The 17,641-nt window shown below is 36.5% G+C and overlaps 8 protein-coding genes and 1 non-coding gene across 9 annotated transcripts; 4 read left to right on the top strand and 5 right to left on the bottom strand. All coding sequences in view use genetic code 12, as the record gives it.

Annotated features, from left to right (window-relative positions):
* Positions 1–2: 2 nt before the first annotated feature.
* RJT21DRAFT_45662 (uncharacterized protein) lies at positions 3–854 on the bottom strand. The gene has a single exon (XM_064884646.1). The coding sequence runs from the start codon at positions 763–765 to the stop codon at positions 34–36; it is 732 nt and encodes a 243-aa protein (XP_064737163.1). The 5' UTR covers positions 766–854; the 3' UTR covers positions 3–33.
* CRH12 (Crh12p) lies at positions 796–2,313 on the top strand. The gene has a single exon (XM_064883383.1). It carries the CDS (start codon positions 944–946, stop codon positions 2,186–2,188), a length of 1,245 nt encoding a protein of 414 aa, XP_064737162.1. The 5' UTR covers positions 796–943; the 3' UTR covers positions 2,189–2,313.
* PFK1 (6-phosphofructokinase subunit alpha) lies at positions 2,314–5,410 on the top strand. Its single transcript, XM_064883258.1, has one exon. The coding sequence runs from the start codon at positions 2,446–2,448 to the stop codon at positions 5,353–5,355; it is 2,910 nt and encodes a 969-aa protein (XP_064737161.1). The 5' UTR covers positions 2,314–2,445; the 3' UTR covers positions 5,356–5,410.
* A 4,828-nt stretch (positions 5,411–10,238) lies between these two features.
* Positions 10,239–12,821, top strand: SFL2 (Sfl2p). The gene has a single exon (XM_064882158.1). The coding sequence runs from the start codon at positions 10,688–10,690 to the stop codon at positions 12,716–12,718; it is 2,031 nt and encodes a 676-aa protein (XP_064737160.1). The 5' UTR covers positions 10,239–10,687; the 3' UTR covers positions 12,719–12,821.
* Positions 12,822–13,723, bottom strand: RJT21DRAFT_121603 (uncharacterized protein). The gene has a single exon (XM_064882157.1). The coding sequence runs from the start codon at positions 13,421–13,423 to the stop codon at positions 12,866–12,868; it is 558 nt and encodes a 185-aa protein (XP_064737159.1). The 5' UTR covers positions 13,424–13,723; the 3' UTR covers positions 12,822–12,865.
* On the bottom strand, positions 13,643–14,609 carry RJT21DRAFT_121602 (uncharacterized protein). The gene is made up of 2 exons (XM_064882156.1): positions 14,530–14,609; positions 13,643–14,393 (listed from the first exon to the last, which is right to left on the bottom strand). Exons 1-2 carry the CDS (start codon positions 14,552–14,554, stop codon positions 13,999–14,001), a joined length of 420 nt encoding a protein of 139 aa, XP_064737158.1. The 5' UTR covers positions 14,555–14,609; the 3' UTR covers positions 13,643–13,998.
* On the bottom strand, positions 13,653–13,723 carry RJT21DRAFT_t107. Its single transcript has one exon. It is a non-coding gene; the product is annotated as a tRNA-Gly (tRNA).
* On the top strand, positions 14,537–15,691 carry RJT21DRAFT_45602 (uncharacterized protein). The gene has a single exon (XM_064884645.1). The coding sequence runs from the start codon at positions 14,732–14,734 to the stop codon at positions 15,656–15,658; it is 927 nt and encodes a 308-aa protein (XP_064737157.1). The 5' UTR covers positions 14,537–14,731; the 3' UTR covers positions 15,659–15,691.
* PUT2 (1-pyrroline-5-carboxylate dehydrogenase) lies at positions 15,559–17,525 on the bottom strand. Its single transcript, XM_064882155.1, has one exon. The coding sequence runs from the start codon at positions 17,488–17,490 to the stop codon at positions 15,724–15,726; it is 1,767 nt and encodes a 588-aa protein (XP_064737156.1). The 5' UTR covers positions 17,491–17,525; the 3' UTR covers positions 15,559–15,723.
* Between the last annotated feature and the right edge of the window lie 116 nt (positions 17,526–17,641).

Here is a 17,641-nt window from a genome sequence, read left to right as displayed (position 1 = left end):
TATTTGTGTCTCTAACAAATTAAATGTCTATTACTATACAGTTTCTGGATCTATTCCTACCTCTATCAAAGTTTCTCCCGTCTCTTTAGTTCTCCTATATACGTCAAAACATTTATAATGTAAATATATAGGAGTCTCTCGTTTATCCATATATCCAGCAGTAAGGATTTGGTTACATTGTTCACACAAAAGGATTTTCCCCGGTGAAGGACTATCCTTACTGGATCCATGACGTGTAATAAGGTATGATTTCAATTCTACCACCGTCTTAATTGATAGGGCTATTCTATCATTGGTCGTACATATAAACCACCCATCATCTATCAACCTATCCACAAATGAAGCTGATTCACTTAGTGTCTTATTTAATTTAGCTGCTACTACCTGATGACAAGTAACTCTACCTATAGAAAACGCGTAATCGACAGCATCTATTATATCATCTATAATTGTCTTAATGGCATCAAGTTCTGGTGCAGAATAATTCGTAGCCACTTTTATAGTTTCATCAGCTGACGTATTAATAAATACATATGTTAACTCCCCAGTTATCTCATTGTTTCTTCTCTCTATTTTGAATCCATGATCAGCAATCTTGGAATTTATGGCTGATATATGTTTTTCCACTTCGTCAATGGGCAGTTTGATTTCACCTTCTCCATTCAACTTATCACTAATGGCTTCATACGCAGTCACTAACCGCGACTGCAGTATATACCTCTCCCCACGGATATACGTTAGTAATACTCTATCTAATTCACTCATATTATTATACAATGAACTCTACTGGACTAATGCTACTGATGTGCCAGGCGGTAATTTCTGCTCGGTAATGCAACCTTTTTTTTCGCGCGTACTGTTTAGGGACCCATCAATACAAATTTCTTAGATAAATATTTTTGCAATCATTTCTTTATTGGCGTTAAATCAGCATTACCATAAAATGATTGTTGGCTTGTCCTTATTGTTGGCTTTTCTTGTTCCATATGTGGTGGGGTTAGAGGAGGAGTATGAAGATGATGAGATTCCTCCACCTTGCAATCCTCTTAAGGACTCTACATGTTTAGCTGTAGATGTTTCCCTAGCAGGGTCAGTATCAGATCCTCTAACCTCGGATACTCCTAATTTCTTTGCGGCCACAGGGCCTGATGGTATAGACTTTAGTGAAGAAGGGATGAAGTTTACTATTGAAAAACGTTTTGATAATCCTTCCGCTGTATCAGATTTTTACATACTCTATGGTAAAGTACTGTTAGATATGAAGGCTGCTTCGGGTACTGGAATAATTAGTTCATTCTATTTACAAAGTGATGATTTAGATGAAATAGATATTGCTGAAGTTTTTGGAGGTGACATTTATGAATACCAAACAAACTTTTTTGTTAAGGGTAATACCACCACTTATACTAGAGGCGGTTATCATCCACTTCTGGTATCTCCTTTGGAAGATTTCCACACATATGGAGTTGAATGGACACCAGACCGAATAGAATGGACTTTTGATGGAACAGTGACTAGAGTATTAGACAAGGAAAACCCCGAAGGGTTCCCTTCATCACCCATGTTTATTAAGATTAGTCTATGGTCAGGTGGTGATCCTAATAATGAAGAAGGTACCATATTATGGGCAGGAGGTAAGACAAATTATGATTTATTGCCTTTTTCAATGTTTGTTAGAAACATGAACGTTGTTGATTATTCCTCTGGAACAGAATATATTTATGGTAATTCTGATGATGGAGGTTGGATCAGTTTGACTGCGAAAAAGGGTCAAATTTTTAATGGACATGAAAAGCAACAACGTCACCGAAAGAGTCAGACTCCAAATGTTATTAAAGTTCCGCCTGAAGAGAGTTCGAATTCAAATACGATATTGCATGTAGGTAAGGAACACGATCAAGCAGAAGACATTAACGACGAATACAATGACAATTCCAACAATTATGACAATTCCAACAATTATGACAATTATGACTACGACTACGAATACGAACTAGACTATGAAGAAGAGGAAGAACTTCCCCATAAGCCACCCACCCTTCAAACTCCAGAGAAAAGATTCATTCAGTTTTTCAATGGCTCTATTAACACTACATCAGCCAACTTTTCCTTTCACCTTAAATCCTCACTTTACCAACTATTCCATACTCTCATAATAGAAGGATTAGTGTTTTGGATTTTGTTATGACATACCCAGTGGTGGTGGTGGAGTGCGACTTTCGTCGTGCGCAACCCATGCCGGCTTAATTTACTCCGGCCCAGCGAAACCATCGGATGATGAGCATAACGTCGTTCTCCATCACCAGATTATATAGACACAAATTGTACCAATTGAATATAAATTACTAGTTATTTGAATAGGTACTTAAGCGTTGGATCGAGTAGAGTGTAGAAATTTGTTTCATAGAGAAAAAGACTTAAATATCCATACAATTAAATATAATAATGCCTTCGGTACAACCTATTAAAGGGATAAGCTTTGTATCACTAGTTACCAATGATAGTGATACGTTTGAAAAATTGGCATATTTCTATAATGAATTAGGATTCAGATTAACTAAGAACTTTTCCAAAGTATCCAATAATGGAGCAGCATCAGCTACCAATAATCCAAGTTTACATTTAGGAATTTCTAATGATTCATTAAGAGAAATATGGTTAGAAAGTTTCCCCTTACAAAATGTTGATTCCAATGGTAACACAAGACCATGGCAAGAATTAGAGATTTATGATGGAGATGGTTGTCAAAAACTTTCTGATTCTACCACTTTAAAGATCAGATTATCTAATTTACCAAAGGTTAGTGAATCTCATAAGGAATTGAATTTCTTTACTACTAGTTTGACAGAAATCAAAAAGATCCTTAGCAATTATGATTCAAAACTCGATATCACCCCCAGCTCTATTTCTTCAACTGATCCTATGGGTAATGTGATAAATTTCACTAACCATAAGAATCCATTAGTCAAGGAAGTATATGATTCACCTGAAGAGTACATTAATGTCACCTCCCAAGAAATCTTGAGTGAAATTCAAGACAGAAAGGAAAGAGAAGAAAAACCTGTAGAAGAACAAAAGAAGAAAAAAATCGGAGTTATGACATCTGGTGGTGATGCCCCAGGAATGAATCCTGCTGTGAGAGCCGTCGTTAGAGCCGGTATTTTCTTGGGTTGTGATGTATTTGCCGTTTATGAAGGTTATGAAGGTTTGGTTCAAGGAGGTGATTTATTAAAGAAAATGGAATGGGGTGATGTTAGATCTTTCTTATCACTTGGTGGTACTAATATCGGTACTGCTAGATGTGCGGCATTTAGAGAACGTGCCGGTAGATTGGTAGCTGCTCATAATATGATTTTAAATGGTATCGATGCTTTAATTGTATGTGGTGGAGATGGATCTTTGACTGGGGCTGACTTATTTAGAAGTGAATGGCCTTCATTAATTGAAGAATTGGTTTCTACCGGTAAATTAACCAAAGAGGAAGTTGCTCCATATAAGCATCTTACTATTGTTGGTTTAGTTGGATCAATTGATAATGATATGTCTTCCACTGATGCTACTATTGGAGCTTATTCATCCTTAGAAAGAATTACTGAAATGGTTGATTATATTGATGCCACCGCCACATCTCATTCTCGTGCTTTTGTAGTTGAAGTAATGGGTAGACATTGTGGTTGGTTAGGTTTGATGTCTGGTATTGCTACAGGAGCAGACTTTATCTTTATTCCTGAGAGACCTCCAAAAGCTGGAGAATGGCAACAAGAGTTAAAAGATGTTTGTTCAAGACATAGAGCCAAAGGTAGAAGAAAGACTACTGTCATTGTAGCAGAAGGTGCTATTGACAGTGAATTAAATCCAATCAGTTCTGAAGAAGTTAAGAATGTCTTGGTTGAATTAGGTTTAGATACTAGAATCACTACTTTAGGTCATGTTCAAAGAGGGGGTACTGCCGTAGCTTATGATAGAATGTTAGCCACATTACAAGGTGTTGATGCGGTTAGAGCTGTATTGGAATCTACTCCTGATATTCCATCACCAATGATTGGTGTTTTGGAAAATAAAATTGTAAGAAAGCCATTAGTTGAAGCTGTGAAATTGACTAAATCAGTGGCTGATGCAATTGAATCAAAAGATTTTGATAAAGCCATGGCCTTAAGAGATTCAAGTTTTGAAGAAGCATATGGTCAGTTCTTGTCCATTTCCATCGATGATGATGGACTGGCCTTGCTAGCAAAGGAAAAACAATTAAACATTGGTGTCGTTCATGTTGGTGCACCATCATCTGCTTTGAATGCTGCTACTAGAGCTGCTGCATTATATTCTTTATCTCGTGGTCATAAATTATTTGCTATTCAAAATGGGTTCAGTGGTTTAATTCAAGATGGGTTATTACGTGAATTGAATTGGCTTGATGTAGAAGATTGGCATAATAGAGGTGGCTCAGAAATTGGAACCAATAGATCTTTACCATCTGAAAATTTTGGTAAAGTTGCTTATTATTTACAAAAGTATAATTTACAAGGGTTAATTATTATTGGTGGATTTGAAGCCTTTACTGCATTAGAAGAATTATATGAACACAAGTCTGCATACCCTATCTTTGAAATTCCGATTGTTGTAATCCCAGCAACTGTTTCTAATAATGTTCCTGGTACTGAATATTCATTAGGTTCAGATACTTGTTTAAATCAATTGGTCAAATACTGTGATGCTGTTAAACAATCTGCTTCATCTTCTAGAAGAAGAGTATTTGTAGTTGAAGTTCAAGGTGGTCATTCAGGTTATGTAGCATCTTATTGTGGATTAATTACCGGATCAATTGCTACATACACTCCAGAAGCCAAAATAACATTAAGAAGCATTCAAGAAGATATTGATTTAATATTTGAAATATTTGCCAATGATCGTGGTGAAGACAGAAATGGTAAAATGATTATACGTAATGAACAAGCATCTTCAGTATATTCTACTGAATTAATTGCTGATATTATAAAGGAAAATGCCAAGGGAAGATTTGAAACTAGAACTGCAGTTCCAGGACACGTTCAACAAGGGTTTACACCATCATCTGTTGATAGAGTTAATGCTGTGAAATTTGCAGTTAAATCAGTTAAATTCATTGAAGAATGGAATGGATCTTGTGCTAAAGAAGCTGATGTAATTGTAGATTCCAGAATTTCTAATGCTGTTGTTATTGGAATTCAAGGAGCTCATGTTACATTTGCTGAGGTATCTCAATTATATAAAAATGAAGCAAATGTGAAATTGAGAAAGGGTAAGACTGTACATTGGAAAGAAATGAATGAAGTCGCAGATATGTTGAGTGGCAGATTAACGTTAAGAGCTCTGGACTGAGTAGCTGTTTTATATAAACAATAAATAATTATGAATAAATACATATATATGTGCATATCGTAGTTACATAATGCAGCTATATGTCGGGGAGTTGCCGAAATGTTGCGAATACTTTCAAGTCTCGACGTAACGGGACGGGCATTACGAAGAAATAGGGATTAAACAACCTGACGGCTTTGAACTCACATGATAAATGCAACCAACAACCTCTATACTTTAAACAACAAGAGGGGAACAAAGTGGCACAAGAAAGGAAATAAATTCTAACAATTCCGGGAAACTTTCAGCTGACTATAGTTAACTTTAAATGTTCTCGGATTTGTAAATACACTATACAATCGTGTGACGGCCAAGAACTCAGCTGGCTTTGTATAATATTCCAACAGTTTTGAATAACTTTGTAAAGATCTAACGGAATTCAGCTACAAACAATATGAATTAGTTTGCGGATATATAAATCAGCTGCAAATTAATAATTATACCTACTGGGCCGAGGGTAACGGAGTTGACCTGCAACATTCCAAAAATAGACATCCGAAGAAAAAGAACCGAAAGGTACAGATCTATTTTTCTATTTTGTAATCTAAGAAAGAAGTTTTGCAAGAAACAATCGATGACTTCGAAGTCCGGACGGGAACTGGAATTGCGGTGGCGAGTATTAAGTTTATTTTAACTCAAAAATAAAAGTAATAAGTATGACAAGCTTGATTTTGTTTTATGATGTTATTTTAGTGCTTGCATGGGCCCAGTCCCAATGCCTATTTAATGTGATACATTACATTCTATATGTTTAATTGTTACATGAGCTCATGGGTTAGTTGTATTGCCACAGCCTGGTTAAGATATTGTAAACTGATGCCAATGCCTGCAGAATGTGCAGGCTGTCAGAAAATCCAGTGTAGAATGAATGAAGTTGTTCTGTAGATCCTAGAGGTGACCGGTGGCAGTTGTCCTGCATTAGTAATATGTTGATCTTCTGGTTTTATCAGTGCGCACGATTATTTTTTATGCTTTCTGACTGGTGTTTAAGCATGATGCACAATTCACTACTAAAACACGCATATTCTCCTGGTTCTGTATTAGGCATTGGTTGTAAATCATTTTGTAAATCTCTTTTGTTTCTCTCATTTCTTATGATTCTTTTTTTTTATTTTCACTTTTATTTTTATTTTAATTTTTACTTTATTTTTACTTTACTTTTATTTTTTTAATTTAATTTAATTTAATTTAATTTTTATTTTAATTTTTGTTTTATCGTTCGTTGTAAGGACATCCAGTTCAGTCTGCCACACGGCAGCCTACAAGTTTATCGCAATTTTGATTACAAAACCTTACAGCATAATTGAACTCTAATTATATTTACAATCCATATAGAGAATATTAGCATATGAAAATCCCACATGCTTTAGTAAAGTATTGGGAATTTGAGGATGTATCTTGCATTATTATATTCTCATTATATGTTACAGTAATAGCAGTGTTGCTAAAAATGAGCCTGTTAATGTATAATTGCGAGTCAGCGAAGATCCTTCAAAACAAATTTGCGGATAGCACAGTACCTGTTGGACATGCGCAATCTAAAAGAAGAACAAAGAAAGTCTGAGAAACTTAAATTAATATAACAGTCCACAATATTAATATTTTTCTGAGATGGACGGCGGTACCGGTGATGAGTACAGAAAAAGGTAACGATAATATGGTGACTCCCCAAGAAATATGACCATGGAAAGGGCCAAGAAAATATACCAACATAATTAATCGTACTGGGAGCTTAGATCAGCAAACATCGAAGATTCAAAAGGAATGGAGGCGTCAACAGAATAGGAAAGGAAAAAGAAAAGTAAAGAAAGATTTTCAACAATACCAACTAGAAACACGAATAATAGAACTCAAATATAATAGAAGATGTACAAATGAATAAGAGAAGGAAACTAAACAGCGAATAGAATTCAATGAGAGGAAGAAGGATTACAGAAATTTTCTGTTGCAGAATGTTCTCCAGTTGGGGTTGTTAGGAGAAAATAATAAAAGAGGGGAGTAACTGATGATATGCGATCTGACTGGTAACGCATCCCCCAAACATGGTAAAGGGGATATATTTAGACGATCGACCTATCATTATTATTATTCTCCTATATAGAATCCAATCGTAATTGATTTAATTAGTTGATTTCTATTAATATCAAATTGATTAAGCATGAACGATATCATTCATGAAAACGTTGTAGTGGATACGAAGGAAATAATTATAATTTTTCCAATTATCATTATTTTTGAAAGTTTAGCCAAGTCTCCTTACTTCTCTTTTATTGTTTGAAAAATTGAACAAAACTTTAATGAGGGTATACGTTAAACTATTTTATTCAACTTTCTTGGCTCAACTTTTATGATTTAGCATTTTTAATTAGGTTATGAACTAATAATGAAGTGGTTCTGTAATTACACTTCTACACACCCACGAGTTACACATATGATTCTAAAGATTATTTCTGAGCCAGATACTTTGATCTCACCACTTCTTGTTTTTTAAAAGTTTATGGAACGTCAGGAATTATTTACGGAGATATTATTTTTCTGAGCGAGTGTTTCTAGAAAAAATAATATTTTAGTAAATAATCCAAAACCGCTTAAAAGTCTCGAAGACCACATCTGTAATAACGCCGAAAATGTTGAGTAGGACCAAAAAGGAAGATATTTTACCAAGTGCTCATATCACTGATTTCTGAACAAAGGAATAGTATACATGGGGAAAAAAATCAGACAGCTATTGGTTTGTCACGGGATGCAGCCAAGACCTCCAAAGTCAAAGTCAAAGCCAAAGCCAAAGCCTAAGCCAAAGTCAAAGTAAGAGTCAAACTCAAAGTCAATTGCTTCAGGGACAGCTGGTGTGACTGATAAATTTTCAGAAGCTTGTTAAAAACACAATAGTTAGTAAATACAGAATAAGAAACATAAATACCGTAAAAGCAAAGTAATCGAGTGATTTAGTAAAAAATAAACTAGAATAATTAATGGGAGAGTGAAAATGAATTGACGACGATTAATCAATACTTCCAAATGTGTTAAATATTGTCTTTCTGATGAAGATCGAAAGAGAAAAAAATTATTGCTACGATTTAAGGTTTGCAAAATTTTTGCGATTGTGAAAATGACGTAGTGGTTGTGAAGTTTCCATTAAAAAAATTCAAACCATTACATTTACTGGAGATGCGTAAGATCTGGATGTCAACTAAGGGCCAATCATTAGAACTGATAACAACAACAATGAACAAGGATGCCGTAGCATCATTGTAAAGTTAAAATTACTCTTAGCAGAGAAATCGTGTAGCATTTCTTTAGAAATCTAAAAACAAGATTAAAGAAGGCAATGGATATATATGCCATTATTCTTCAACAATCTCCTCATTACTAAAACCTGAGCTAATGTAAGAACTTTAAATAATGATAGAGGATTAGAATATGACGTAGAGGTGAAAAAAATCCAAGACTTTCAGGGACTTAGAAAAAAGGTTAAAGTAAACTGAACTGATTTAACGAGCTAGTTCCTAGATTATCTAAAAGAAACGGCACTTCTCACATAAAAATTCTGGGTTTTTATTCAATGGCTGTAAATTGATGAAGACTAAATTCTTCAAATGTTATAGTTTATTGTGATTCCAGCCGAATTTGTTTCAGAATATTCCAGATGAATTCCCGTAAAAAAAAGGGTTACGATACAGATCATACTTAGATTATATTAATAGTAATAAAATAAATTAATATTAAATGAATATCTGGGCAACCGCTTGATCGTCAGCTATTATATCGTAATTGGAACGACATAACTCGATACATAAAATGGGTTATAAAATCTATTTCCTATTCTGGAATATTATAGTAGTGTAAAAGCTGTTAAAATTAATTTTGTGTTTAGTAGTCGAAATAAATTGGCTGCAGACGTCACACATAAGAGAAAGAAACACAGAGATGGTGATAGTGAAAATATTCACGAAAAAAGCTTCAGCGGTTATTTTTTACGCAAGCTTCTGTGAATTTATGTACCTCATACAACCAGCAATCAAAAATTAAAAAGCCATCCACTTTTGTGAGTGGAACCAAAGAAAGAAAAGCCTAAAATATAATAAAAAGTTTGCAAAAATAAACTGTAAAAAAATAATTAATATTAATTACTTTTCATAAAATAATTCGTTATTATCTCAGTGGAACCCACTTCTAAGAATCCCGAAAAGAAAGCAGATTTAAAAGCAAAACAAACAAAACAAAACAAAACAAAACAAAACAAAACAAAACAAAACACAACACAACACAACAAAACAAAACAAAATCATAATTCTAGGCTAAGGTAAGGCTTTGTTAGTTTCTTCGCAACAGGATAATACATAAGCCAATCCACCAGATCAAAGAAGCTGTACAAGACTTTTCCGACTTTCGTTTGTGGAGAGCCAATCAATTAATTGTGAATCCGTGAACCGAACGAACGAATAAGACGACGCATCAACTTGCTTAACGTTCAAATAGATATTCTCATACATAATTTAGACACAGAAAAATATACAGGTTTGGCACTAAAGCAGGAATATTTTTTTAATATTGAATTATTATTTAATCTTTGGGAATATTTTTGATTTAATTGAGTTAATTTAATTTATTTTAAATTCTTTTTTAATTCGTTTTTATTTTTTTTTTTAATTTTTTTAATTATTTAATTATTTAATTATTTAATTTATTAATTCTTTTTTCTTTTGTTCTTTCCGTTTGAATGACTTTTTTGCGGTACAGTAAGGAACTCTTCAGATCAAATTATTAATTAAAACTCATATATCACTAAGACGATCTCCTGACTAAATTCTTGCCCTCCTTTCTGACCCATCTCAACTAACAGGATCTCAAGGTTTTAACAATCTACTCCACAATTTAGATTCATATATAGTCCCGCTAAATTCCTCCCCACCACCCTCACCCCCCCCAGCGAAAAAAAAAATCCACCCGGAAAACATACCGAAACGAAAACGAAATCCTATCGGAAACCATAATTCAGACTAAAATAAATCCTAAATAAGTTGCAATTCCTTAGTGGTTGTGACGGCTAAAGAACTCCAATTACCGCATCTGCGCTGCTCCCTTATTGTGACCGGAAATCCACCTAGTTTCCCACCATAAAACTGACTGACGGTCCCTACCAGTGAGTTGATAAATACCGAGTGAAAAACTCTGCCGCAGTAACTTCAGCCTAAAGGCATTACTGTTATTTCCTTCTCAATAGTTACCCCCTATAAATCCGGCCAAACTGATTCAAGATTTGCTGGAACATCCGCCGACTCCAGGACCAGCCATGAGTAAAAAAGCTCAGGATCCTCCTGTCAAGAAGAATGCCTTTGTGCATAAGCTCTTCACTATGCTTAGTGACCCCAAACTAACACATTTAATATGGTGGCTGGGAGCTCCCGAACATAATACTTTTGCTTTATTCCCCGGTAAAGAATTTGCCGAAGCCCTTACAGGATATTTCAAACATGGCAATGTTGCTAGTTTTGTTAGACAATTACACATGTACGGATTCCATAAAGTTAGTGAACCATCCTCCGCTAATGCCATAGATAAAGAAGCAGCTCCCGTATGGGAGTTCAAACATCTGAGTGGGAAATTCCGTAAAGGAGATGAATCCTCATTAATTTATATAAAGAGACGGTCCAGTTCCAATAGTTCTCGTAATAGTTATAATGGAGAAAATAATCATCATCAACATATGCATCACCCTAGCCAAGACTATGCTTTAACACCTTCACCAACTACTTATGATATGCATGCTCCTAATGCTCAGTATTTCCCTCCACCACCTCAGTACTTGCAATACTATGGACCTACAGGTAATCCCATCCCTCTACCTCATCCTCACTCCCACATGCAACCAGTACCTATGCCACCACATACTTTACCACTTCCAAAACATGATTCAACCTTAGTACAAGTGCCCTATTCATACCCCTACCCACCCCAACCAGTCTATGCTGCTTACCCACAATCATATCCACCACAAACATCATACTTACAACATGCTCCGCCTCCACACCTTGCACCTCAACAACAACAGTTACCTCCACCACCAGTAGTAGTAAGACCTTCATCTCCACAAGATGCAGCACTCTCCCCCTCCACTAAACGTAACCATTCCGACCCAGTTCACAGTTCTACTGCCCCCACTCCTTCCATTAAAGTCCAACACTATTCTCCAAACCTTCAGTTTAGAAAAATCTGGGAAACTACAAGCTCCAACTCGGCTAGACCTAGAAACCCTTCGTTACTTTATGATCCATTAGCACCAGCTCCAGCACCAGTACCTGTACCGACTGATCCTCAAGTATACCGTCCTCATTATCAACCAACACCAACCAGTCGTAATAATTCCAACACTACTTCTACCTCCTCATTTTCGAGAGACTCTATAGACTCTCGACTGTCTATAAAGTTACCCCCACCATCATCCATTCATCGGTCTTCTTCAGGAACCATGGTATATGCCAAACCCAAATCTCCAGAACCAACTAATGACGAATCTCCAATTCCTACTACCCACCCTAGAAGTATCCCTGCTAACTTTGAAGCATCTCCATTAAGTACATCTGCTCATCCTCCACTACCAGCAGCTACTGCACCACCAGCACCTTCAGCTCCAACAATGTCAACTACCTCTTCATTACCCAGTTCTCCCTCCACCATAGACGCTAAACGTCCCTCCTTTCCTCCCAATACTTCGATAAAGGACCGCCTAAGACCTTCCCTAATCGAACTCTACTACCCTCCACCTCCACATAAACCTGCAGACCTTCTGGCAGATTCCAGTCACATTCTTAGCCACAAGAACAGCATCATTCGTAATCAAAATGACTCTATTGGTTCCCAATCATCTCATAACTCCATCTTTTCCAATCAATCATCTGTATCTTCCATCTCCACCACCACCTTCCAACGAGCTTCATCGTTTGGATCTATTTCCCATCATGGTTTAGAATCTAATGGAAAGAGTTCAGTCTCAGTAAGTCCTCATGATCAAGTGGCCGCTAAGACTTATGATGTCTTACCACCAACAGCACAACAACAAACAGACATAAAGCTTCCCTCCTTCCGCAGCTTAACTCCTCCATTAAGTTCCAATGGTCTGAAGATGGTCCAGCGTAACTCGGCCTCTCATCGGTCTCTTACTAGTTCTCCCTTATCGAAGACAAACACAGACCCTTCTAAAAAAGTATCGGTCGAATCATTACTTGATGATGGTCAAAGTAATGGAGTTACTATCCGGTCTGATCTCATTAAAATAGAAGAGAATGAGCATGATTCAGATCTCAAGAGAAGACGATTATCGTAGCGGTGCCTACCTTCGGAATTCACTCATAATTTACTCACAATTCACTTCTAAAATTTCTCATTGTTATATGTTTTATATTGTATTATTACTAAGATTAGTGTATTATGTTTATTACTGTCTATGTAGTGTATATACTGATCCTCTGAGTTAGAATGGCCGGCCTTTCTTCTTTGTATTTGATTTTGCTTTCGCTATATCCGGAAGTCTCTTCTTGACACTTCGACTTTCAAGAATCCGGTCTTCGTCCAGATCCGAGTCGACTTCTTCCTTGACCGACTTATTAATACTAACTCGAGCCTGAGCCTTCTCTTTAACTCTATCTCTAGTAACATTTCGACTCTTATTCATTAAGGCTAACATGGGCTTAGAGACATTTCGCCTAGCGACATTGTTCGCGTGACCTGGACCACTACTCTGCTTAACACTCTTCATTTGTTGATCGGTAGACTGAATGAACTCCCCGATCTTAGTCAAGCCAGACGTCATACTCTCTACACTGGCCAAACTCTGACCACTCGGTATAATGGGTAAGTTAAAGAAACTGTCCGAGTTATTATCTGGTTTATTGTCTGTCTGAGTTTTTGTCTGTCCCTTCTGCTCACTGGGCTTGAGCCAACTGAGCACTTTCGCATTATTCTGCGCTACTGAGTACTGGAAACGCGCCTGTAGTTCTTCTTTCTGTTTGATCTCTTGTCGTCTACTCATTTCTGTCTGAGTGTCTGTGGTCTGTGTTTCTGTCTGTGTTACTGTATGTGTTACTGTCTGTATCTCTCTGTGTGCTCATCTCTTAATGTCGCGTTTCCATTGAAAAAAAAATGGTGCACTGAAAAATCATAGCTTGAAAATTTTACTTAACTATGAACACCCACCTTCCAAAGCCTTAAGTATGAACAGGTACAATTCAAATGTTGTTTGTAGATGGGAAAAAAAGAAATGCGCAAACCCGGAATCGAACCGGGGGCCCAACGATGGCAACGTTGGATTTTACCACTAAACCATTTGCGCTTAACTTGTTGAGTTTGCAGTTCATGCATGAATCAAAATGTTTGGAATGTCAGAAATTCACATGAGAAGCATGTGATCCAGCACGTGAGAAACGCATGACTTATCACATGACTCTCTATATTTCAAATGACTATAACAACAATTACTACTACTACTGTTACTACTACTATTACTACTATTACGAGTATTTCTTAATAATAAATATTACAATTAATTAGTATAGTATTCATATAAACTCTTCTATAGTACAAATAGTAAAACTACAAACACTCGTCCTAAACAGGTAAAGTATCAATACCAGCTAATCTATCAATGGTTGGTGCAAGATACGGATGGCTTAATAAGTCTCCAATGTAAGGAATTGATCTTAAGAATTGAACTATGGTACCAAAGAAGTCACCAAATAATCCCAAAATACCAAAACTTTCCAATACAAACCCAATGAAGGCGTGTTTCATAAGAATCAAAAGGATACCTAATGCAAAACATAATGTACCTCTTAATTTAGTTGGCCTGGTGAAAAACGTTACAGTCCTTTGAGGTCCAATGATAAGGACAAGTCCCACTAAAAAGAGAATATTACCCAAGGCCAATAATCCCGAATCAAAGAATGTCATAATGCCGAATAGGAAAAAGATGAATCCACCGGCGGTGAATCCGACTCCGAACTCTGAATATATTGTTAGTAAAATCTTTTAACTTTCATAATGACAGTGACAATATCAATGACAGTATATTCAGTATCCCCGCCTACTGGGAGTAACCACTGAATACTGACAGTCACCGCACCACTATACCATACGTACTTTGTCGTTCCGACAACCAAATCATCGCTAATGATTGTCAAAACAGTGTTATCAACAGAAGTGACTTTTTTAATTCTGTTTTCAGTGCGGCAGCAAAAATGTCGTACCAGTTTAAACTAGTCTAAAGACCCTTAGAGACATTGAGACACTCTAATAGAATATATACACTAATAGAAATAGATACTTAGATATAGACATCCAGATGAACTACGACGACGACCAACCTCCCAGTGAACCACCTCCAACATACGAAGAAGCAATTTCTGACTATACTAGAAAGCCTGAAAGACGACCTCCACCGACACCTCAAAGACCTCAATATAATGCTCCGCCTATGCCTACAAGACCTTCTCTGGTTCCTAGCATAAATACCAGCACAAGCACCAGTACTAGTGTAAATTCCAGTATTAGTACCAGTACATCCACCAGTACTGGTACTGGCACTGGAACAAGCACTAGTACAGGTAATATAGACTTAACGGAGTTATATACTACCAACCCCACATTACCTTTTAAATTCCCTAGAGGATTTCTCTGCTCCAAATGTAAAAATTCTGGTTATAAAACAAGTAATAATAAGATATGTCGAGATTGCTGGGATAGATTCTATTTACGAGGGAATGCCTATAATCCTAATCCTCGATTAGCATTCCAATACCCGGTTAATTTCTTATGTGATAAATGTTATAATACCGGATATAAGAAGAAGAATCGACAATCATGTCAGGATTGTTGGGAAAGATTTAGTCCTCGGAATCAAGTGGCTGCTAGTTATACACCATTCAATCCCTTAGGAGGTCTCTTAGGGGGTACTTACACTAATAGTTATATGGGTCCATCTCAAGGACCATGGACGGCAGGTCCAAGTCTACCTCCACTAAGAGTACCTCCTGGAGATCCCAGATTGGGAGGAATCTTATGTGGTAGATGTCGAGGGTCAGGACTAGTCCATACATTTCTACTTGATGAAGAATTGTGTCCAGTGTGTAATGGACTAGGGAGAGTAATACATGGACCTCATATACCTCCACCTCATGGATATGGACCTCCACCTCACGGACATGGGCCACCACATCATGGACATGGACATGGACATGGACATGGACCTCCCCGTCATGGACGCTGGTAAATACTGTACTAAATACATTCACTATATACCTAAATAGCTAAATTCTTTTTCCTATTACTTAATAACTAGTGATAATTGGAAGGATATTTGAAATCATTGATCTCGTAGAAATTCTCTTTAATGTTTCTAACAGAAACGAAACGACTTAAGATATTACCACTACCAGCTTTATCATTTGTACCAGAAGCTCTAGCACCTCCAAACCATTGTTGACCTACAACAGCTCCAGTAGATTTATCATTAATATAAAAGTTTCCAGCAGCATATCTTAACTTCTCTTCAGCAATTCTAATGGCTTGACGATCTCTTGCAAAGATAGAACCAGTTAATCCATAACTAGTAACGGAATCAATACTTTCAATAATATTTTCAAATTCAGTATCTGGATAAGTATATACAGTTAAGATAGGTCCAAAGAATTCTGTAGATAAGAACTTATGGTTTGGATTGGTGGTTTTAATCAAAGTAGGTTGAATAAAAAATCCATTAGAGTTATCATGAGCTCCACCAATAATGATTTCTAATTCTGGATCTGATTGAGCTTCTTCTAAGGCATTAGATAATTTCTTATATGAAGCTTCATGAATTACTGGACCCATAAATGAATTCAAACTTTCAGGAGCTGAAGTATTACCAATCAGAATATCACCTACATGAGCCACAAATTTATTCTTAAATTCTTCCCATATAGATTCTGGGACATATAATCTTGATAATGCAGAACATTTTTGTCCTTGATATTCATAAGCACCTCTAACTGATGATAATACAGCATGATCAATAGAAGCACTAGGATGAATTAAATGGAAATTCTTACCACCAGTTTCTCCAACAATTCTTGGATAATCTCTATACTTATCAGCTGCTACATTATTAGCAATTTTACTGTATAAATTCTTAAATACAGCGGTAGAACCAGTGAAATGTAAAGCTGAGAAATCCTTATCAGCCAATACAATATCAGTTACTTCAACTGGATTACCAGGAATGAAATTAATTACACCTGCTGGTAATCCTGCTTCTTCAAGAATATTTAAAAGAAGATAATTAGATAATACAGCAGTGGCAGATGGTTTCCATACAACAGTATTACCCATTAATGCTGGAGCCCCTATTAAATTGGCAGCAATAGCAGTGAAATTGAATGGAGTGACAGCATAAACAAACCCTTCAAGTGGACGATATTCAGCACGATTCCAAACACCAGCGGTAGTGGAAATAGGTTGTTGTTGATATAATTCTTCAGCATATTTAGCATTATATTTAAAGAAATCGATTAATTCAGCAACAGCATCGATCTCAGCTTGGTAAACATTCTTTCCTTGTCCCAACATAGTTGCAGCCAACATATCATAACGGTATTTAGTAGAGATTAAATCGGCAGCTTTAAGGAAGATAGCGGCTCTATCAGTCCATGGCATAGCCGACCAACTAGCTTTAGCAGCTTTGGCAGCATCAATAGCCGATTGAACATCTTCATTGGTAGCTTGAGAAATAGTAGCTAATACTTGAGAATGTTTAGCAGGATTAACTTGAGGAATAGTTTTTGATCTGTACAACTTCTTACCTCCAATAACTAAGGGAATTTCCAAAGTTTCATCAGTAAATTTGGTAATAGAGGCACGTAACAAGTCCCAATCCTTTTGATCTTTGAATGAAAAGTCTCTAACAGGTTCATTAGTCAAATTAGGTGGGATTTTAGCATGAGCAAACTGAGATACTGATCTCACAGCGAGTCTTGATACTGGTCCAACACGAACTGAAGTCAAAGCTCTGGTGGTTAAAGCTCTAGAAGTGATTCGAAGCGTGGCACGTGCACTGGATCTAAGCATAATGAATGTTATATAGTTATAGTTATCAATTAAGAAGAACTAAGTTGGTGGTAATGGTTCATTTTATATCATGACCATTGAAAAATTTGTGGGGAGAGCGATGGGGCAGGAGATAGCGAGGGGGACACCAAGCGGCGAGGGGAGGGTTAAG

This window comes from Scheffersomyces amazonensis, assembly GCF_036850825.1.
Source record: "Scheffersomyces amazonensis strain UFMG-HMD-26.3 chromosome Unknown RJT21scaffold_5, whole genome shotgun sequence".
NCBI classification, from domain to species: domain Eukaryota; kingdom Fungi; phylum Ascomycota; class Pichiomycetes; order Serinales; family Debaryomycetaceae; genus Scheffersomyces; species Scheffersomyces amazonensis.
Note: the sequence above shows the minus strand (reverse complement) of the source record. Positions and strands in the feature narration are given on the sequence as shown.